The following is a 24,955-nucleotide window of genomic DNA, read 5'->3' on the forward strand; positions in this document are numbered from 1 at the left end:
GAGAAAATTAGTGGTGCAAGGAAATATGTTCAAAAGCATTGAAAATTCATTTGCAAAGACATATATTAGGCATATGCAAGATCCAAAATCGTCTCAAATTTAAAATGATAGAATTAGACCAATTAACTTTATAAGAAATGATATATATTCAGTTTTATATATTATTTAAAATCTAATGTTTCTACCTTTTAAAAATCACTAAAGATAAGTAATACGGTTTAGACACTTCAGTATTTTTTTAAGTCCTAAACACTTATATATGCTACCTTGCTAGTTTATGGCTAACACTTACTCTTGCATACTGAATATGTAAGTACAATGCCCTACTTTTAGTGGAAAGAAAATTTACAGCTATATATTGTACCATATACTTAAATTCTACAATAAATTTGAAGAATCAGGGCATGGCAAAATTCAATAATGTTAAAGTTATTTTATTATTATTATTTATAATTTTAAGATCTAGTCTGTTATAGATGTCATTCCAATTGGGGATGCACTATACTAAAATATTTTCAACTACTTTGTCTTATGTCTGTTTCATAGGGGTGTTATACACCTCTATGTTGTAGGGATGTTATACAAATTCATAAACTTTCCCTGGATTTCCAACTTAAATTTTATTATTTTTTTATATAAAGTTATAAACCTCCCCCAATCCTTTGGCTAAAATAGTAAATTTAGTATAAATGTATAAAAACATGCTTATATATATATTATCATATTAGTTTTTATGAACATATGTGTAGTTATTCAGCATATTTTAAGGTATTCTTGTAACAGGCCCATTTTCACTTTTACAAAAGAAGATTCTAAGGCTATAAGGTCTCAAAGTTGTAACAAGATCAGCCTAGACCCTAAATCTTTGAAATCTTATTTTCAATCACTTCAGATTAAGAAATAAGTCCAAAATTTTTACTTGGAAAACTGATCAGAGTCGCGAGTGTGAAAAGGAGACATCATATTTTATAAAATCAATTTGTTAATTTTCATGTCTTCTAGATTGAATTAACTTTGCTATTTTTTACTTAAGAGACAGTAGATGCTGATTATTGAATAAAGACTCAAAATTGTGTACATGGGCTTTCTTCCCTTCCAGAAATGGAACAACTTCAGAAATCCATAACACTTATGTAGATAACAGCAGATGCACCCGCAATGCTTGGCGTAACAGGTCTTACAGTTATGGTATGCAGTAAAATGTCAGGATTACAAGAAAAATGTGGGATTTTATATATTCTCTTTAGGGATTCTTATAACTGGCATAATAAAAGTCGCCATATGGGAAGAGTTACCATTGGTATTGTTCATAAATACTTTTAACACTTTTAAAACTCTCAGTCATCAATTTAATTAAATTTTAATCCTCATTTTTTGAAAGCTTCAAATGAACCTTTTTTTTATTATCTTTAGTTGTACAGTTAACTATTAAGATCCACTCAATTCAATAATTTTCTTATGTGCTTTTTTTGTTTTGATATCTCATATTTTTGAATGGTAATTATTTTATGCTTGTTTTGTTTATAATTTCTGTTCTCTTTTCACTAATTAATTTTACCAAATATGATTTTACTATATAAAGTGTAATATGAAAAATAACATTCAATTTTTCTCTTTTCTCTCTCTTTTTTTTTTTTTTTTTTTGGATGCTTAGAATGGCTCTGGTTTTCACATGAATGCCTTAGAAAATATGAAGATTAGGCAAAACTTCTCAAATGACCTCAAGAACAAAAACATAAGTGCAAGCTTATAATGTTTCCTAATTCAAAATAAGTGAGGTAACTTTACGTCACATATTTGTTTTACAAATATGTCACACAATATCAGAGATTACTTATCTACAATGTAAGGCCTTCTAATATGAGACTAATTGGGAAAGAAACCAACTGCTAGAATAAGAATGGCCACAGTTCATGAATATCATAAGACTGATGGCAGTGGAATATATTTGTCCACTACAAATTTCTTAAGTACACTGGATAATGGGTTGGGAATGGTGACAGTCCAGCTGCGACTACCCTAGCTGCACGATCCCTTGTGGTTCCTTTACATCTGCTCACTTAGAAATAATCCCTTTGTAAGTAAACTTTCCTTGAATTAGCCCATGTTCAACTGTTTCCCAAAGGACACTAATGGATATACCACTGGCCAACAAATCATTAGAAATTTGATTTTTCAGATACTATATTAAACATCATCTTTTAATTTGTCTATAATGACTCACATACATAAACAGATAATATCTAAGTAGAAATAGGGATGGCTGTTGCTCATCATTCTACCACTGGTTGCTTACTTGTTTCCTAGCAATAAGTTGAAATTTAGATCACACATCTTATGTTCTTTTCTAGCAATTATCTCCTCAAGAAGCATAGAAAATTCACAAGGATAGAGGAAATAAAAAGCAAGTTAAGTGAGTTGGATGTATTGAGGTTGGAGAGTAATTGAAACAAGGGTAAAACTGGCAAGAAAAAAAAATGTGGCACTAACAGAAACCTGAGATAAACTGGATGCATGCTACACATTATTTTAGTAATAACTTATACATGAGGTCTATATGAACAGAGCTAAGTACAGCTGTATATATCACAGTTGTTTCCATAATTCTCTATCAGTATTGCATTAGACTATATATTTTACTTCTAAGGAAATAAGCTATGTAAGAAATTTAAAACTATGTGCTGATTGTTTTCTTAATTTGTTCACATATCTTTACCTGATAAAATTTTTATGTAACTACAGCCTATTTTCTTCTTGTAAAGGCTCCAGAAGGGGCAGTATCATTTACTGGTAGTGCGTCTAAAGCACAACTACTCTGCCTACTGTCTTATTTAAACCACAAAATAGCCATTCAAAATGGGATATTTCCCTCCTTTCTAGATGCAAAAATGGAGAAGGGCTAAGTAGATTGCCCAATACATATACTAGTAAAATATATTCACTCATTTGACTTTGAAATCTCAATCCTAGCAGTTACACCACCACCTGACTATGAATAATAGCATTCCATATATCCAATCAGAACTCCCAAGTGGATGCCCTGGGAAATCACAAATAGATTGGATTAGTGTACCATATTCTTATTTATTTTTTTAATGCAAAGCTAATAGTAGAAAAATTTAAGTAATCAACAAGTCTGATTTTAAACATGGTTTACTTTAGTATGGAGCAGAACCGGCTTCATTAACTGAATTTAATAATGAATACTGAATAATACTAATTGTTAACTGATAGTACCAGGCATAATCCCATGGCGTGAAGCCTCTTAATGCCTTATTTTAAAAGTATAAACAGATGAATAAAAAAGGTGTAGCAAAAGCAACTGCCAGATGAAACTCAAATGACCGCATAGTCTTTTTTAGTAAAATCAACTTTGGATTCATTCCCTCCTAATAGGAAATTTCAGGAGAATTGATGACCACTGCCAACCCCCCGCCCCCCCGCCCCCCCTCAGGTGTAAGCCAAATAAATGAAAATTTTCTATTCCTGGACTCTGGATAAAATCAATATAGAAATTTTTCACACATTAATCCCATTTGGTATTATAAACAAATGTCATTTGAAGACTATTTTATACAAAGAAAAATCAAGCATAAACACTAAAAAGCAATAGTTCATGATTTAGAATACAAATGATGATTACATATGAAGAGAAAAATGTACTATACAATGCACCCCAAACTTAACACCATGCTGTTCTGCCATATATGAAGATTTTTCTCTTCCTAAAATTGTAAAGCTTAATTGTGTGATTTCCACTCTATGCACAGCAGGGTAGCCATATGCTCTGGAAAACTACATGTGAGGGAAGTAGCTTATTGCAAAAGTGAGTGAAAATGCCCTGAAATAATTCTGAACAAGATAAAAATGTCTCTAACATAGGACCACGTCTTCATATTCCAAAAGGCAGAGGAGTCCACTTTGGCACCAGCTTTGAGCACAAATAGAATGTCTAGCCCCTTCAAAATATTTTAAAAATAAAAAAGATTTAAAAGTCACAAAGCTTACATTCACTGTGATCATCTCATTCACAGGCAAAATAATTAGCTCTGATAACCATTTGGGAAAATCAGTTACACATAAAACTATTGCCATCTCTGTCCTTTAAAGTTAAGACTCCCTTTTTAAGCTCTATATATTATTACTATTTTCCCTTGTTTGTTCATTCTATAAAAAATGAAAAGTAATTATGTTAATATAAAGAATAAGCTATCAAAATGTCTGATTAATGATTACTGGTGAGTATAACAATGAGGCCAAAAATCTGAAAAAATACCATTTATGAAATAAGATCATTGTTATGAGATGATACATGATTCCTAAGATTTACTTAAAGGAAAACAAAAACATTGGGTCATCAGAAGTTCTTAAAATCTCTGCAAAGGAATAACTCAAAAGCATGGCTTGTGGTGTGGCATTGAATAAAACTGTTAAAATGGTTACTTGCAGATATGTCATTTGAGAAAAAAAATTTTCAGTGCTTGATACTATCATGCACTCCTCAGGCATCTGCAGTAATTTTATCGAATACCTTTTGAGATTGCATACATTTGTTTTCAAGTAAATTCTAACATTTTTTCTCTTCTTTCTCTCTCAAAATAACTTATTCAATAAAATGTAAAAGAATTAGAAACATAAAAATATATTTATTATCATGAATTTTTTCACAATTTCATAAATGTGATGAAATGGAATGAAATATGAAGATGATATTCACTAAATAATTATGTATTTAAATCATAAATTAGTACATTTCTGGACATGAATTTTTAAATTGCTACAAATATCAACATTAACACAATTTTCCACAAAATAATATGATTAGGAAAAAAAGTCAAGAGAACAATGAAAGAACAACAAAAAATGACAAGATATTGATAAAGCATGCAATAGTCAATATTTATATGTAGTACACCCACTTAAATGTTAACAATTCCCTGTCTGTTAAATATGTATTTACTTTAACAGTGTCAAAATTTTTATATAAAAGGCTAATAGTTAATTTAATAAATGAAAGTGTCAAAAAATCATATGTAACTAAATTTTAAAATGTCATAAATTTTCTATTCTGTTATTTATGCTAAACATTCATGAAAATCAATACATCAGTTAATCTCATAAAGAAGGACATGGGAATTCAAGCAGGAAAGTGCAATTTCATCATTTATATAAAATAGAAGATAATGCTTATTTATTTAGTCATGAAAATTTTTGATTTGGCAATCAATTTTTCTATCCTTATTTTCACTATGTTTTGTTCCCATCTATCAGACTTTCAAAGATTTGAAACATGATAAGTAAAGGGAAAGTAAAACCTTAATTTTCTGTTATTTGACAACACATTTTAAAATATAATTTTAAGATATAGATTTAGGGTAAAAATTAAAAGTAATAAATGAGTTAAATTTTGACTTTGGAATGCTTTAATCATTTATTCATACATCCATTGATTTTTTCCAGTAAAATCATAACTAATGAAATCTGCTCAGTCATTCTTAAGGTTGACAGAATTAACTACAGTCATTAAGGTTGATTTGGAAAATCCATCTGCCCTAAATTATCCTTTCCACTCATTAATTTCCCACCATTAGAGTCATTCTTACAGAATTAAAGTTTAGCTTTTATTATATTATCTGAGATAGTTTATCAACATTGGGATTATTCTAGTGCAGAACAAGATTTCATGGAGAGGGGACGGAGATCAAGTACTGTTTGATATGCACTGCGCTCTCTCCATAATAATTATACTCACCTAAATTTTTGCTATTCACTATAATAGCAGAAGTTGCAATCTTAGAAATGCAGAATCTCAGATCCCATCTGAATCCCATCAAGTTACAATCTGCATTTGAATAAGACTGCAAGGTATTTTGTGTTTACACTGAAATTTGAGAAACATATTCTAAGATTTAGGCTCTAAAACCTTTATCAACCGTTAATTGCACCTCTGTATACCTTACTAATTTGTCTGCCTGCTCCTACCTACTTAAAATTTCTTATGTAATTTCTTGCTAAAATGATGTCTTATAAAAAGTTACATTAGATAATATAAAGCCTACCTATCAATGGCTTTCTGTCTCATTTACATTAAAATAAAACTCTTTTATCTAGGCCTCTGAACCTATATGGTCTAATTCCTGCTGGTTTCCCACCTGATCTCCACTTTCCTTGTCCACTGGACTCCAGGCACCTCAGGCTTTCTTTTGTGTAAGCAAAACTCAAGCTCCTTCTACCTAGCTGTTTTCTCTGACACCTCTGCTACCACCAGGTAGTTATTTGTTTATTTGCTTGTCTTTTTCTCCCTATTTGAATATAAACTCAATGAAGCAGGGTTACTCAGTTTTGTTCAATGTTGTATAATTAGAATATAACATGCAAGTGGTCAGAGAACTTCTGCTGAAGAAAGAAACAAATAAAGAAAGCAATAAGGAAGGAAAGAAGTAAGGAAGAGAAGGAGAAAAAGGAACAAAGGAAGGATGGATGGATAGAAAGAGGGAAGGAAGGAGGAATGGAAGGAGAAAGAAAAAGGAGAAAATGAACAGAATGAAAGAAAGAAGAGGAAAAATAGAGACGAAAAAAATAAAATCAGAAAGAAAAGAAAGGAAAGGAAGAAAGGAGGGGAGGGGGAGGGGAGTGAATGGAAGAGGTGGGAAGGGGACAGGAAGGGGAGGGGAAGGAGGGAGGAAGGGAAGTCTTGAAGAAAATGGCTCCATAGGTTTGGACACTAACTACCTAAAAGGCAATCTAGAGTCAAATCCTCAAACAGAGAGTTTTTGGAATTTAAGGCATATATGTGGCAGTGGGTCCTGTGAAAAATGTTTATGTGGCTGAGTTTTCATTTACTGGGATAAGGAGAGTGTCAATCTAACTTTCTTGATGGTAGTGATGGCCACATCTATGCTTGTTTTAATACTAGTTTTACAATGAGAATCATAAAGATAAGTCCATATCAATTCGAACATCAAGAGAAAATAGATGATGATTAATTAATATACAAGATTTCTGGATAGATTCAAAGACTCTTTGGATTAGAAGAGACAGTGACAGTCATATTATTTCAACACTGTCTGATGTTTAATGATTTCTAAATACCCAATTTGTCCATCAAGCTATGCTTGAATGTCTTCTTAGTGATTTAGGAATTCATTGCTTTCTGAAGCACACAATCTATATATGAACAAAACTTAATGTTAGAAGCGTCTTCTCTATAATTTATTTTTTATCTTCCTGTGGTTACATACACTAAGTTCTACAAGCTATGGCAGAAGACGTTTGGTCTCTCCTACATATAACATATCACATGTTTAAAGACAGCTATAAGTCATCCCCACTCAGGCTGTACCAATACTGTATCATACTCAGGTTGCAGCAATACTTTCTCTTACAATTGACCAATAATTTTTTTCTCTCTTATATTATCTCTACAAATTTTCCTTTGAAAATAGAGACCATATGTTATATTTCTTTGAAATTATCAAGCACAGAGATATGTTCAATAAAACCTGACACTTGATGGACATATATAAGTATCCACAAAGATCTAAGTAACCACCCATAAACTAACTCCCTCACTGTGATATTGTTTATGAAGATTAAAAAATGACATTTTCAACTTACAAATTTATACTCTATGAAAGTATTAATAGGAATTTTGAAAACAGTATCAGTTGCTTGCAAACTGTTGAAAAGATTTAAAATATATATTTACATGTGGCCAAATAGCCTATTAGTGAAAGGCACATACTAGGCACCCAAGAACTGTTACTTCTACATAATAGTTTTTGTCATATTACAGCCCAGTGTTTTAAACAAAATTGTCACATGTCATAGAATTTGACTTTTGAAATAAACTGGAAATTTAGTGTAGATGTATGTCTGATAGTATATTGTTTTCCATTTTTTGTTGAGAAATGCAAAAGTTCAGATGAGCTTACTTGAAAAAATATTGCTTATGATAAAATTTTTAAAAATTTCTGCTTTTGTATGGATTAAAATTGCTGATTTAAAATGAATAATTTATGCTGAATAACTACTCTTAACTTAAAGCTGAAAATAATAAAAAGTTCTACTTACAAACTGGTAATTAAAATAGGTTTTCATTTATGCTGCCATTATGGGGAAGACTACATCATATTCAATTTCAGTTAAATATAATTTCATGTTACTTTATAAACTAAGCTAGACCCCTGCTTGATCCTATTAATATGATCATTAGCTAGTAAATATACATTGGAAGAACTGACTACACTATGTCAAAACAAGTAGCAGCAATGGCTATAAATCGTTATTACACATATTTGACTCCACAAGATGATATAGTCATCTAAATTTCTGCTAAAAACAATAAAAGAGAGTTTATAATTATTATATATGTATATGGAACTTTTCCAGAAAAATATTTCACATTTTTACATGAAAATAGCAACTACCAAAGCTGTTCATTAACAGCTGACAGAACTTGTCTACATATTGGGAAAAAAAGAAATATAATTCTGCCACATTATATAAGAAAAACAATGTTTAAAAAATTATCTGGTGTAAAACACATTTTAATGACTCTTTTTTAATAGTATAACTATAAACCTCTTGAGGAAGAAAATACAACTATGGTTGTCTTCTATATTACTTTAACCTAAATATCACCTAACAAAAGGATTTGCATACATTAGGCCCTTATGAATCATGAGTAAATGGAAGAATGAATGAATACTAGTTTAGCAATATGAAGACTGGGTTTTCATACAGCCTCTTCCAGACCACAATTTCCTGTATAAAAATAATGGTGTTGTAGTAGATGATCTGAAAGTGTCCATTTATTTTAAAAAAATACAATCCGAGAAATTCAGGACTCATAATTTTTAATAATATTACATATTATTAAATTACTATTTTAAGTCCACTTTGAATTGAAATCTCTTAGGGCTATAATAATGAACTATGGAATTTAGAGATTGTTGAAAAAGGTATTTTAAGTAAATATTAAGAAGTAATTTCAAAAGAAGTCTTATGGTTAAAGCAAAAAAACTATTCTGATGAAATTTAAAATATCATTAGATATTATATTATCTAATTTTAAACATCTGGAAATTCTATAAACTAAAAATATCAATTGTTTTTAGGTTTATTTATATGACTATAAATATTCCTTTAAGCAAGGTTGAACACTTCCTTTATTTATTTCGGTATAGGTTAATCATATTTCTATTCAGCACAGTATCTACTCAAAGCATTTTTCATACATTTTAGCAATATAAACACAATTTATTAGTTTGAAACTTTTGTTCATCTCTCAAGAATCTGCACAAATATGCTCTGTGCTGCCTTCCTTGACTTTTACATTTAGAGGTAGTCAGTCCCTCTCTTTCTTCAATAACATTTCAAAAAAAGAAAAACAAACAAACCCTGCTATGCCAGTGTTTCTCATAATAATCTTGTAATTACTCTTTTTTAAAAAGTTGTATAGACTACTCCATAGCACAGCCTGCATTGTTCATTTTTATACCTCTACTATCCAGCACAATGTCACATACATAGCAAGAGTTAAAACATATTTGGTAAATAATAAAAATAATAATTACTCTTTGTTGAACATAACCCAGCAACAGTGCCAAGTTATTTTTCACATAACTACCTATGAGGTAGGTAATCTCAGTTACTAAGAAACTGCAGGTTTGAGAGTTGAAGTTATTGCTCAAGATCATATAGTTAATAAGGGGCAGAGTATAGACTCAGCCTAGGTCTCTGACCTCAAAACTAACCAGCGGTGGTGGGCAATTTGGTCTTGCTTTTCCACTGGGAGAAAATACTTGGGATTTTTTGGCATTTCCACCTAATACTGTGTTTAATCCTCACTATAACCCTAATGTAAAACTATGATACTATTTTACTGATAGGGAAATTCAACCTTCATAGTCCACGTGACCTGCAAAGAATCTCACACACAGCAGGTAACAAAAGTGGACTAAAATCCAGTCAATAAAACTGAATTTTCATTTTGAAGACTGCTGGCCACCAATAAAGGAAACTGTAGTATTAATACACTATTTAAAGAAGGCCTAAGTCAACATTATTTATCAGTATTTTTCTCTTTTGCCTCTTTATATTTCAATGTCAAAGGCTCTTTTTAAATGAAGAAAACCAGAAAGGGTTTTCTTTTACTGGGAACAAGTAGAAAGTGAAAAAAAAAAATTAAGAAGGTTAACTTAAATTGAATTACTCATGTTTTAACTATAGTACTATAAGAAAAATCAACTGGAACAGTACTCTATGGAGATTGAAAATCTTTGATGAATATTCCAAGTTTTTTTTCAAATTATTCATTAACTGTGCAGCTTTTACAATAAACTATAGTGATTTAATTAATTATAGATTAATACATAGATTTTTGAATCTATATACTCACGAGTACCAAGTACCAAATACTATGTGCAATTTCAGTGTCTGTGTTTTCTTTGTTTTCATAGTGATGATAGTGAAAACTATAAGTACTTTAATTAGCTTAAGTTATTGAGAATAGGCAAATTAGTAATTAGCATTGATCAAAAGACATCATAAAAATGAAAGTTTAATTGCAGTTTAAATAGAGAAATATGATGAAAAATGCCAAATTATCACAGTGCAAAACTGTACGCACTTGTAGACATCAAAACAAACCTATGCTATCACAATCTCTATCATATATATGCTTTAGGTGGTAATTAATTCCAGTAAAATAATATCCATTATATTACATTAGTATTTATTCATATGAAATTTATAGACTTTGTAGTTTTTTTGTGTTTATAAATTTTCTTCGATTTTATAAATGTGAAAAGGCCATAGGCAAGGCATTTGTATCTACTTTTATTTTGTGAATTTTGAAGTGGTAATATAATAAAAAGCAAAATTTAACTGTAAATTCATGAGAATACTTTTGCCTTTCAAAGGGATTAAAAGCTCTGGTTTTTATAACTGTAACAAAATAGTTATCTGTAATACTGAAATACACGGGTATTTGATTATATTGAAGAATATAATTTTAAGCTTTTAAGTAATTTGAGTGAATACTCTAATGAAATTGTAAACATTTATTCATCAGTTTATTAAATATTATCTAAATATGTCTATGGGTCAGAAGCTATTCTAGGCACTAGGAATGCAGCATGAACAAGACCCATCCACTCCTTACCTTACAGAAAAAAGTGGCGAGTTACAACACGGAAACCTAAATTTCTAGGAGGTGACAATTTAAGCTAAATCTTGGAAAGAGAATTAGAATGATTTGATTGAAGGAAGAGGAATAGTTTATGGGAATGGCTTGAGGTAGGAAAAAACATGGTGTGTTTGACAAACTAAAAGAAATTATTTTTGGCCAAAAAAAGAGTGACTATGAGAGTTGCATGAGATGAATTTGGAGATACAGGCAAAAAGCCAGATCATAGAGGTTCCCATGGGTCATCATCAAGTCTTGGTATTATTCCCAAGGTCACTTGGAAACCAGTGGAAGCTTTAAAGCAATGGAGTGGCATGATCAAATTTTCATTTTTAAAAGGTAATTCTGAGTACATTGAGGAGAATGGAATAAAAGAATAAGAATTATTTTTTCTCTAAAATATCTAGAAAAACTAAGCAAGTTAGTTTTGTATTATTTTTACTGACTCATCTAAAATTTCAATTTAAAGGACTCACTGCCTGCATACATCCTGTAACTGCTTTAGTACTCTGCTCAGTCATGAGCTTTACAAAATCTTCCTTGCCCCACCAAGATGGATTTCTTTGTGCTCCACTCTATCTCAATCTCTAGAAAGAGGGGGCCATGTAATATTTATCTTTATTTCGCACAGAACAGAGCTCAGTGGGCATTTCATACACGTTGGCTGAACTGAAATTATTCTGTAAAAGAATACTGTTTTCATGTCAGCCAATCACAATTTAGAAATTTGGTCTTGCTAAGAGTTAAGTCTTTGAAGACTGTATTATATCTGAAAATACAGCTGTATACTTTTTATAAGCATAATAGACATAGGATAACATGTTTCCTTTACTTCTGACAATTTTCCCCCCAAATGTTAAAATAGTTACTGTGTCAAATATAATAGATGATGAGCCAATTAAAATCACTGAAATAGCAGATTACTGAAGAAGAGTCAGAAGGACCAATTTTAATTAAAATAAAAATTTGATGAAAGTATAATAATTTAAATCACTAAAAAATGATGAATATAACATTCAAAATGTTTTCCATACACATAATTTAAACATCAATAATTAAAAATATTTATTTCCAATGTAGTTGGCAGCACTGAATGACTATCATATTCATAAGCACTATTTTAGAAAGAATATGGGTGAAACAGGTCTAAATGTTCTGAATACTGTAAAACAGCACTGGAAGATTATGACAACAATTGAGAAAATTTGAGCACTGATTTGGAATTTACCAAGGATGTAATCTTGATGCTTAACTGAGATTTATCTGAATGTACTTCAAATTTTAAATTAATTTTCAAATCATACTATTTAATCTAAAAATTGACTACTTATTTTCTTTTCAATCTGATTTATTCAAGTTCTACAAAATGTTTAATTTGTAGTACCAGAGTTTCTCAGATCACTTGATGGCAAACTTGGCTGAAGCAGCATTTGTATTATTAGTTGATAAATAATAAATTTATGTCCAAAAATTACCTGCTTCTTCTTCAATAGGTAATAGAATAAATACAGGAAAGTTTGTTAATGTTAGTTAGCTCATGCAAATTTCCGAAGAGAGTGAAAACAGTAAACTGAAGGGCCTTTTTCTTAATTGATACTTCATTAATATTTACCCATTTTTATTAATAAGAAAAGTAATAAGAAAATCTAACTACTTGATTAAGAAAATCATAAGTTTGATAGTGATCCCTATATTCACGAGTGGAAGTATTCATGGTAAGAAAATGAATAGAGATGCATGATGATATCAATTTAATTCTTTTAAGAAGACTGTCACATGCTAAGAATTCATTTTATTTTTTTATTATTATTTTTTGGCTGCACCAAGCAGCCTGTGGGATCCTAGTTCCCTGGCCAGGGATTGAGCCCAAGCCCCCTGCAGAGGAAGCATGGAGTTCTAACCACTGGAGCGCCAGGGAATTCCCAAGAATTAATTTTAGAATGCTTCTTATTAAAGAGAATCAAAGTAAGTACGTTCAGTATGAATTCTGATGGAAATGAGCTTCTGAGATAGTTCTGTGTGATTTTCAATCAATTTACGTAAAGATGTCTTGATTTTTCTCCTTAGTGTATACTAACCATTTGAATGGTTTTCTATTACTTATATCATGCTGTGTATAAAACACACATAACCATACTACATGAACTATAGCCATTGTGGAGAATATATGATTATGAGTTGGAAATAGAGCCAGAATAGATATTTTGTATTTGAAATATGTTCAGGTAATTAATATTTCCACTGATGCCTATATCAGTATAAATCATTTGTTAGTTTTTGATACTACACTAAGTTTTTCCTAAGCTGTTCAATGAAACCTGCTACCAAGAAACAGAAAAAAAAATGTTTGCTATACTTCTTAATTTTGTAAAAGATAGACTTACATTAGTTGACTAGAAAATTACCAATATATGATTTGGCTCTGTGCTATTTTTATCTCTAAAAATTAAAATAGGAAGTTAAGCAATATTTAATTTTGGAGCCATAATATCAATGAATAACATCTTTTCAAAATGAAAAATCTGTTCTCAGTATAATCCTATGGGTCAGGCAATAGGTAATTCAGAAACAGTAGCATATGCTATATAAAATAATCACCAGACATAATGTTTCCATTTTTCCCCAATCAAGTTATCTATTTTCTCAATAATAAATTGGCATTTTTGTAACAAAAATTTCATGCAAATATGAAAATTACTACATGGGATAAATCATCAATCAGTAAATATGTGCACTTATTAATAGAAAAATGGCTATATTATTTTCATGTTATCTCAATACCGTAAGTGCTATGTAATAAGCAATAGGTATTTAGTACTTATTTTTACTATCCTTTATGTATTATTTTCTTTCTATTTGTGCTCCCTTCAACATTTGCATTGCATTTTGATTTGTTTTTTTATTCTAATTTTGTGCTTTCAAATTATTCAGGTTCTGGCTGTTACTGTCTATATTTTTCAGCTACTTTGAACTCTTTCTTTTGCTTCCTATATCTTGGCTCTGTTTCAGCTCATTCTCTAATTAGAATCATTACCAAAATATAGCTTTGGCTGTAACTAAATGGGCACAAGTAAAATAACATCCAATACCTCTATGAGTAACAACTGCAAGCTCTTTAGTTCTTTCTATCTGTTCAGCATTTCTTGGTCTTCTCCTTGTACTTTGTGTATCTGCTTGATGAGGAGAGAGCCCGTCCTTGGATGTGTTGGGTTCCAGACCTGAATCTCTGAGATTCTTTACTTGCACTCGCTGTTCCTCGGAAAGTCTATGGATGGTGACAGCTGTAACACTGGATACAGTAACATCTGCAGATGTGCTAGCAACAGCAATAGCACCAGTGGTAGTCCTGTTATGCTCCTCTAACTCACCAGTGGAGGTAGTGTGGGTCAATGTAGAAGAACCTGTGGGACACAGTAGCACTAGATGCTAACTTTTTCTTTTAAATTTTGTTTCTTTTTTCTGTTTTTCATAAGTATAATAAATTATATTCCCTTCTATCACCTTAAATATAATCAACATGAAAAGGCAAAACACAAATACGCCACTAAAATGTGGAGTAACCAGATCTGATGTTTGGTTTATATCAATCAACCTATGAACGGATATTACATACAAATATACCCACATTTTAACTGTAACACATTAGGGAGAAAAAGGTGAAACAGTAAATCCTTTACATGGCCCTGAATCAATCTTATTCATTATTTATCCACAGATGATTTTTTTAGAAACAAATGCCTGGCAAGTGACAAGTTTTGACAGAATGGATAACTACACAGCCACACTTTTCTCAAAAGTATGCTTTGAATAGTCTATGCCATATCTCTTCATGATTTCTGGGAAAAATATCAAATTTTTCTATTTTAAGACAAGTGAAGAAAGAAGAATTTAAAAATCAAAGCCAAACTGAAGACAAAATGAATTAAAAAAATGAAACTCTGAAATAACTACTCTATGTAAATGTCTATCTTAATCTCATTTGCCAGAAAGCAGCCAATATGATAAAATATTCAATGCCATGAGCTATACATATTTCACAATTTAGTGGGTTGTTTTTGAAGTTGGGTAATATTTTTCATAGTTTTAAAGTAAATCTTGAGATTAACCAATTTTAAACTAGTTAAAATCAAACTGTTTTATTTAGAAATGACTGAAAATTATTAGCATGGAAATTTTACTCATACAAAATTAGCTTTAAAAATGGTTGAAAATTTCCAAATATCTCATAAACTTGTCACAGTAATTCTCCACATTCTTAATCTTATTAAAGTTTCACTATAATTTTAAAATTGTTGTAAAGGTGCCAAATTAGGATTTTTTTTCCTTTCACTTAAACTTTTTCAATAGTTGTCCTCAGTAGTACACAATTCTTACATAATGAATAAACATGTAACTTTATAATAGAAGCATGAAACTGAATGAGCATATACTCAGAAGGATCTTGACAGCTAAAATGCTTAACAGGAAAAAAATTATTGAATTTTGGAGGAACAGCTACTAATTAGGAATAATAATCAGGTCCCAGTCAGAAAACTTCTGAGTATTTTTTAAAGCCAATGAGTGGTACATGTTTTCATGTATTGCTTTCTCAACAAACTGCATTTCAAATTTCTGTCCACAATGTATATATAGATATTTTAGACAAAAATACATAGGGATATTTTATTCATTTTGCAAGAGAAAAAAAACAGCTATATCACATAATGTGGTTTGAGCATGTTCTGTCACCTTCGCCTCCCCCACCCACTTTAGCTGTAAGTAGGTGATTAGTAGGACTAGTAATTCAGGTTCCTGCTTTAAACTCAAAAAAGAAGTTAAACATGAACCCCCCCTCATTCACAAGCAAGTAGAAGAGCACATGTCTATTACTAATTCTTCCAGCCTGTGTTTTCATATCTCATTTTAGTTAGATTTAGAAATTCAAAAGAATTAAATGATTATACTTTGTGGCAGGCAGGGTTAAATAAATCATAACAATTATCAGATTATTTTAAAGGCTTTTAATATATTTTAAAGCATTAATCAGAAAAAAAGTTGCTATTGAATATTCATCCAAATTATTTTGTGACATTTACAACCTACTAAATGCATGTTGGTTATGCAAGTTGGCCAATAATATTTACTAAGATAATATTTGGTAACAGTTTTCTTTAATCACATGATAAAGCAATAGCTACACTTGCATTCCTAATATTCAGTAACTGACCTCATGGTAAATCAGACATTTTGATGTCCCTATGCTCACTACTATAAAAACAGTTACCTGATTCATATTATTCTTCTCAGAAATCTAATTGCACCTTTCTTTTTGAAAGAAAGTATGAAATCAGGATGAAAAACTAATACTTTAGAACTCTTCCTAACTTTATCATAATTTCTGGGCTTTCACTTTCAGTTTAAAAAAGGAATCCATTTAACTATAAACATATGTTTGCTAAATGCAATCAAAGTATGAAAAATAATGGAATTTGTTCTGTCTCAAATCTCAGTGTTTCTACCTTTAACAATAAGTAAATCGAATAGGTATTTATTATATTTCATCACTTAAGGTCATTACAATTAATCCTTGTATTTGGGTAGATGAATCTGAGGTAATTCTTAGGAATGTGTCCAGGTGCTTCTATAACTAATCTTTAAGATCTACAGACTAATTCCAAACGTCCATTTTTTGAAGACTGCAGGGGTAAATACAGTTCTTAACTAAATTTGTGAGTTAGAATTGATCTTTAGCAGCATTTAGATCCAGGACCTGCTAGCAGTCCCAATCTTAAAATCTTCAGTAATGGTGTTCTACTTCTGGCCAATGGTAGTGATGACTCAGTATTATTCTCTTAACTTGAATGCAGAACAGGGTGTAATATTTGAATAAAGCACTGAAAAAATTTATTTAATAATTATAGTCTAACTGGCTATGTATTTCAACCAGATATTTTTACTACTTCTTATGTTTTACTTATATTTTGCGTTAATAATATTTTTTCCTCATACTATAATGCAAGCTCCCTGAAAGCTGAGATTTTTGTAAATTCCACTCATTGCTAAAACCCAAGTATCTAGGACAATGCCTGGTACGTAGTATATGCTCAAGAAATATCCCTCAAAAGAAAGAATAAAAGAATGAATGAATTTAATAATAATTCTAATTATGATTGTTAACAATAATAAAGAGGATAAATTTCATGAATGAAACGATTATAATTTTTAACATGGTAAATCATATGTCAAACAGTATAACGAAATGAAGGATAATTCCAAAGAAAGGAAAAATTGATGGTTTTGTTTTGAACTTTCAAAAACATCACTTTGAAAAAGTGTGGAATCTGAAGATTTATTTGCATAAGTAACAGTTACTTGAAGATTTGTGTCAACATTCCCAAACCATGATAGTTTACAATGTTAGTGTGAAATGGATTTATTCAGAATGTTCAAATTTCTGTAAAAGATAGATATATCTCATAATGGCAGGAAATAGAAGTGCATCTAAATTTAGTTAGGTATTTTTAATATATATATAGTGGAACTATAAAAAATAATTGATTCCCTTTATAAGAGAATTAAATCATCCATCACTATACAATTATATCATATATTCTATAACCATTTTATTTAAAATGCAGACTAATTTGGAATACTAATTTTGGTACCATTTTAAATTGGCAGTGTGTGAAACACGGATTTTTAAATTGTCAAAAACAGTTTCAAAACACTCAACATTTTTGTATATATAACTGTTTTATGAGGAAATTGCCAATGCTGGAAAAAGGCTTAGGATTATATATAGCATCAATTCAACATTGAATATATAATATAGCTAATTCAATATTAAAGTATAATAGTTTACTTTCTTTTAAAATATTTTAAGTATGCTACACAATTACATAAGCATTATCTTTAATAGCACAGCATTAAATGCATGTTACAAGACATACAACCCAAATTTAGGAATAAAATGCACATTCAGAAAACTCATTGTTCACTGGAAATCAAACCATGTATACAAAATGTAGTTTATCCAATTAGATTACCCTGTCAGTTAAATTGCTTGAGATATATAATAAATTTGATGTTTACAATATAAACATGTCTAAAATATAATTTTATTAATATTTTAAATAAAACATTTCCAACTATAACAAAAATAAAATGAAATGATTTACATATATAAGCATGCTTCTATAAATCATAACTATATGTCATCTTGGAATTATGCTAATGTAAAATGACATGTCACACATGTAAATTGGCAAATTTATATAACAGTACAAATTATATAATTAAATTTGGATTTTGTTATGCATCATAACAAAAATTATGTTTTCGAAGTCTGTTATTTCAACAATCTGCAAGGTACTAGGCATAATTCATGTAAAGCCATTTATAAATGTGTCATCTAGAAAGTGTATTACATAAAAACATATAAATACTGAATTTGAATTTCACTTTGATTAAAATTTCAGTCTTACAGATTTTTAAAAAATTATGCTATATTGCTTTGTAATTATGGTCTAACTCATCACAGACATAAAGAACAGAATATGTTGCTAGAGATATGAGTGGATGTCCTAAAATGCATACAGCTATACAAGTACATGTTAAAGATAACTGTCTATTCATAGAAGTAGCTTTTAGATATTTATGCTTGGTTTGTTATTTTATATAAAACATATATTCTGTTCCATTAATTTTAGTATTTAAAATGAAACATTTGAATAAAAGCTTAAATAACAAAATAATCCTAATTGAATAATTTTTTGGCATAATGATATATAATGAAGAAAAATGCAATAAACATATTTAACATGAAAAGATGCAAAAGAAAAACATACAAAATAACATCAAAATAAAATACAAATACGACTACTGCAGCAATTCTATTTGAGTCATCATTTAGATACTCTATAAATTTTAGCATATGTATTTTAATTTGTATGTTGTTTTTCTTCTTTTATTCAATACTACATGAAACTTACAGGAAAGTGCCAATAAATGAGGACTCCTGAAAACTAATTAAAATATGAGGGGGTGAGGTAAAACAAACCCACTGCTTTGCTACATGTTACATGTTACAATTTTTAGGAAGCATATTGTAGTTGGGAAAATAAGTATTTTGCATTTTCAACATTATAAATTCCAGTATCCTAAAATCTGTATAGCTTAGTATTTAATAGTATAATTTGGTGGGTGTGTGAGTACTATGAATATTTAACTTACAGAAGAGATGAGTAAACAAATAGAAAGCAGCCCTTAAATTGCAAGCAAAATATAAATAATCTACCTTTGATGGTCATTACCTAATACAAAATTGTCTCTCCGACTAGGAAAATAAATGGACAAATCCTGAAAAATTCAGTTTGTAATTTAGTTTTAAAGAGCAGGTCTATACTGGTCTTATAAAGATTTGATTTTAAATTCAAATGCTGCATTTATTTTGAAACTAAATAAGATTATGATCTTAAAATATCTAATTAAATAAATATAAGGTATTCTTAATTATAAGATGCACCTCTAAGAAAGAAACCATTCTATCATTAAACTATGACATGACAATGCAAAAATGCTGTCACCTGAATCCAAACTTCTGATACACTGAAATGTGAAAGAAGTTGATCTTAGTAGAGTAAAAAAAAAGAAAAATCACTAATTTGAGTAACAGATTTTCTATGATCATGAGTTAATTAAATAAATTAGGTACATATTAATTTAAAAATAGCTCTGAGAGTTTAAATATAAATTGTCTTTCTGAATTCACTGACATAGATATATATGTATATTTAAATTTCTAAGCATTAAATAGGGACACCAATATTAACTTTCACAAATGGATTTGTTATTGTTTATCAGATGCAAGTGATCTTACTGATTTTAAATGTAAGGAAAACAAGTAAATATTTGCAAACTAAGCTGAAACTGATGATAGCAAGATTTAGTGAAACATTTTCTAAATCCGCACTTACTATGAGTAAATGAATGATTATAAAAACAAATATTCAACAACATACATACTAATGCCAAGTTGTTTATATATAAGATAAAAACTCCATATTCTGAATTATTTGAAATGTTGATAAACATACATGCCAAACAACCATAAATACCTTTATCTAAATGAAATATAGAAAATGCCAAGTTTTAGAAAGCTTATAGAGAGTACTGTGTTGGTCTACCACAACAAAACTGTATATATACATATATATGTATATATGTTATATAGCATATGCTATATATGTTATATAGCATATGCTATATATGTTATATAACATATATAGTATAAATCTATGCATGTTATACTAAATATCATGACAATTTGTCACAGAATGTGAGAGAACAGACATCTAATTTCTTACTAAAAATATAGTTAAGCTCATGTGAGGGAAAAATATACTTAAGTAGAGGGCTCTAAGAGTCTTGAAGATTTTCTCTCTCAAAAAGAGTCATTTCTTGCTTCACCTAATTGATTAAAATGAAGTTCCAAAATGAAACTTTAGCATCTTATCACTCTTTTTCATACATTTTTGGAAGTCTCAACAATGTATGGTGGTAGGTGCAAGGTGTCTTTTTTTTTTTAATGTGCCCAGTCACAAACACACAAACCACTCATAAGAATAAATATTCAGAAAATGCAAAGTGAAGCCTTTTTTGTATAACTAAGCATAATGTTCCTCCATAAAGTCACAATACTGACATTAAAATTTGAAGACCTAGCTTTTGAAATAATATTCACAGCATCCTTGCCATATTCATAAGAGTAAGAGAAAGGGATAGAATGTCCCTTCACCCTTCTAAAATCCTCTCCTAGAATCCTGCATTTTGAGACCTCTTTCGTGTAAGTCTTATCTCTTAGCAGAACAATAAGGATACATCATTCTGGGTTTCCCCCAAACAAACAAAATGTAACTTAACACACACTTGTTTAACTTCCTTCCACACAAAATCTTGTGGAATAGATGCCAGTTCTCATAGAAGATTTAAAGGCGTTGTTAGGAAAAAGGGATACTGCATATCTTTTATTCCAAAGTGTACTATAAGGAACTCCTTCACTTTCAGAGCCTTGCTGTCTTGAATAATTCTATGAATTAATGACATTTTGAAAGTAGAAATCATGTCTTATACATGCATATCTCTCACTTCCCCTTCATAAATATATGAGGGAAGAATGAATGTGGGTAGATGTACTACTCTCTTATTTCTCAAAAACATAAACATTTTATTTCATGTTTAATTAATATTTATTGTGTTAAATGTATTTTAAGGATATAAATATAAGAAAGAAATTGAATTTGTCCAGGTGTATTTAAACAATATAAAAACATAATTATAATATAACTGCAATTTATATGGTATGTGCTGGAACATAAGTAATAAAAAAGAGGAAGGAACATCTAAGAACACATAAATCACTCCTTCATTTGTGTTTTCTCAAATAAGGGTAGCATTTTCCTTTTCTTCCATCCCCCAGAACATCTTCTGCTCCAAAAAATTTTTATAATGATGATATTTGGTATTGTGAAGGAGAAGGGAAAGAAATAAGGGAAAGGAACTGGTGGAGTTACCCTTTATACATATCGTGGTTGAAAGAAAAATTAAGAGAAGGCTTTGTCCTGACCTAGCCCATCATGTCTCTGAGCTCTGCTTGCCTTGACTCTCTCAGTGTATCCATATTTATTCTCTATTTCCTTCTACAATGGCCTTCTAGATTGGGAACGGCAGGGGATTTGTAATTTTTTACTAATTATAAGTGTTCCTCTTTTTTTAATACCTAAAGTACAAAGTATACATAATGCTGGTTTTATATATGTGATACGATTTAAAGGGAACCAAGGAGCTATCCTTACCCCTGCATTTTTCTCTCTGCTACCTAAAAAAAGATGCTCTTTAGGATTAGGTATTGCTCTCCCAAAACTGTTCTCTTAAAATCAAACAAATACCTTTTTTGGTTGAGAGAACACTCATATTAGAGTGATTGCTTAACTATTTAGCTTGAAGTAGTTTATTGTAAAGTTTTCTTCTCCTCAGGAGAAATAATAGGGGCAATTTGAGAAATATATATTTTGGCGAGGAGTGTGAAGCTTGCAGTAAGATCACTGAACACTTCTTGTTGAAGCATTTATTATAAGTTGATATCTGATCCCATGTGGTTGTTATATGATTTGGAAGAACTAGGTTCATTATTAACAGGTGGATTTAAGGGAGGTGTGGACAGGTAGGAAAGCGCTGACATTCTGGAGGAAATACTATTATGGTATTTACTGTGGAAAGGTTGCTGAGCAACTGGTGAATATTTGCATAAATATTCTGAAGTAGAGCAGCCTAATAAGAAACTCAAACCAAAAAAAGTCTTATTTTCCTGCATCAACACTCTGTAAAACACTTTTTATTCTGTAGCAGCTAATTAGTTAGTAGCAGGAGTGATTTTCTTGAAAAAAATGCCAATCTTGGCTTTAAAAAGTAGCATGTTGAAAGAAAGTTCTTTCAAAACCTTTAGAAATGGTAAGAACTTTGTTTACCATCAAAGGCTACCATTGACTGGAAAGGCAAATATATTATACATTATATATTGGGATATTATATACAATTATATGTTGGGGTATTTAAAATATATATTTCCACATTGAAAGGTAAACCTTCATATTTCTTCATGTAGTTATTCTGTCAAGTTCCTTTCCTACAAAGACTACATTTTATTGATTTAATACCATCAATCAAAGGTATGAAGCTTATAACAATGAGTAAGAATATTCTGTTTGATTAAGATCATACACCATTTAATTGACTGACTTTTAGATGAAAAATATTAATTAAAACAAAAGAAGTTTTCTTAATCTTTAAAATGGTTTTAAATATCTAAAAGTTTTATATCTATCCAGATGATTTTGGTATATTCCAATTACAGGTAATATGACTATCAAATCAGTTTTCTGAAGTATACTTTTAACTTTTATAAGGATGATGGACACTTGGCTTTTCACCTGTGGGATGGTATCTCACCTGCTCAAATTTCTGAATACAGGTGATTAAAACACTATAAATATATCCATCATTCTAATGGTTACTTTAAATGATTGGATAACAGACTACTTAAATAAACATGTTATAAAGAGGAATCAGCATTTACTGAACATTTACTGTGTTATAGACACAGTCCTAATCAATTCATTTCATGCTCAAAAGTATCTGTGAGCTGAGGATATTAAAGCTCAGAGTAGTTTCAAAACATGCACTAACTCACTTTCCTAATAAATTAAAAAGCTAGGATTGGACCCAAATTTTATAATCCCAAAACCACAATCCTAACTCCTGAAAATCAGAACACCTCTACTTAGCCTCCCCAATACAAAACAGTCTGTAAACACTTTTGTCTGAATCAATATGTAAGTTATTTATGTTTTGTCTTCCTTGTATTTCTTCCTCCTTCTTCCCCAACATATGTCTAACTTTTTTCAGGTCTCTCTTGCAACTCCCTTGCCTCAAGGAAGGATGGTTCTGCAGGACTGAAAGAGAAATTTGCTCTAAGATCTCTCCATAGCTGTCGTTTCCTAACTGTCTAGGATTCTTGAGAGGATTTCATCAAGTGATAGGAGAAAGGCAATGACTTGGGTAGATGCTGGGGGCCAAGGAGAGGCACTGAAGATGATGTACACAGCCTCCCTCCTGCATCTCAGGAAAGTGGAAGAGTCCAGGAATCTGGACTCTCACCTTTGGCTAATATTTTCTACTCAGGCTTGTCATGGGAAGTACAAGATCACCTGGTTTCACGGAAAATTCAGGCTTGGACAGTGATGACAGGGTGCCATTGTCCAAGCACTGCAAATGTCCCCTGGATTCTTCTGCAACGCGAGGTAAGAAGGTGCCAATGTTTTTTCTACCCTCACACAAAATGACCTGGATAGAACTCTCCTCCTGTCAGGAATAATAGGGTTTCTCAAATTTATTTGAATTTAAGAGAACAAAAAGACATTTCTTGCTCATGCAAGTCTGTGAATTAAATTTCACACCTGTTTCACTTGCAAATACAGCAAAAGTATATACAAACCCCAACAGTTTTATAATAATTCAGTTTCAGCTTAACATGATGCCTCTGTGTTCTTACTGTTTCCTCCTTTAACTATTATAGTATTTCTTGTCATAACAGTTCTTAGTAATCTAATTTCACTTATCTTTGAAAATTATCTGATGCTTAATAGTTACAAGACTTGTATTTATCATCCTTAAGCCTTCTTACCATGTTACTAAATTGGATCACTTTTTATTTTTTCCTTTCTGGATGAACAAAAGCTTCTGTAAATTTCAGGTTCCTAACTTTTACCTACAAGGACTTCTCTAATCTTCAGAAAATTTCATAGAAGAAATCTTTTTTCCTAGCTTCACATAAATTTTACTATTTATGGAGTGTAGATACTTTACTATGAGGACTTTTACCACAAAGATCCAGTAATCAATTAGTCCTAAGCAACTATCCCCACTGATTTCAACTTCCAAAAATCATAGCCATACAATTACAGATCACTTACTTCATGCAAGTTCCATGATAAACATTTTCCATTTAATCTTCAAAAATCATATACAGTAGATACGATTAAAATTAATATAATCCAGGATAAATAACTTGATTAAGAACATTCATTCATGTATTCACTCATTTATTGTCTCAAGTCATTCATTCATTCATTCACTCAGGTATTTATCTAACAAGAATATATTGAATGCCCACTCTATGTCAGGCACTGAATGATTCAGAGGTGAGTAGTACAGATGGTATGTTTCCTA

General features: G+C 30.4%; 1 protein-coding gene across 2 annotated transcripts in view; it reads right to left on the bottom strand.

Annotated features, from left to right (window-relative positions):
- CSMD3 (CUB and Sushi multiple domains 3) overlaps positions 1–24,955 on the bottom strand; it is a 1,219,369-nt gene that overhangs the window by 719,141 nt on the left and 475,273 nt on the right. The window contains exon 7 of one of the 2 annotated variants that reach the window (XM_057736099.1): positions 14,281–14,592. The exons of the other annotated variant lie outside the window; for it this stretch is intronic. Within the exon in view, the coding sequence (XP_057592082.1) occupies positions 14,281–14,592 (312 nt within the window). The remainder of the gene's footprint in view (positions 1–14,280; positions 14,593–24,955) is intronic. 2 annotated transcript variants of the gene reach the window in all.

The sequence above is a fragment of the Hippopotamus amphibius genome, chromosome 5, assembly GCF_030028045.1.
Source record: "Hippopotamus amphibius kiboko isolate mHipAmp2 chromosome 5, mHipAmp2.hap2, whole genome shotgun sequence".
Classification (NCBI taxonomy): Eukaryota; Metazoa; Chordata; class Mammalia; order Artiodactyla; family Hippopotamidae; genus Hippopotamus; species Hippopotamus amphibius.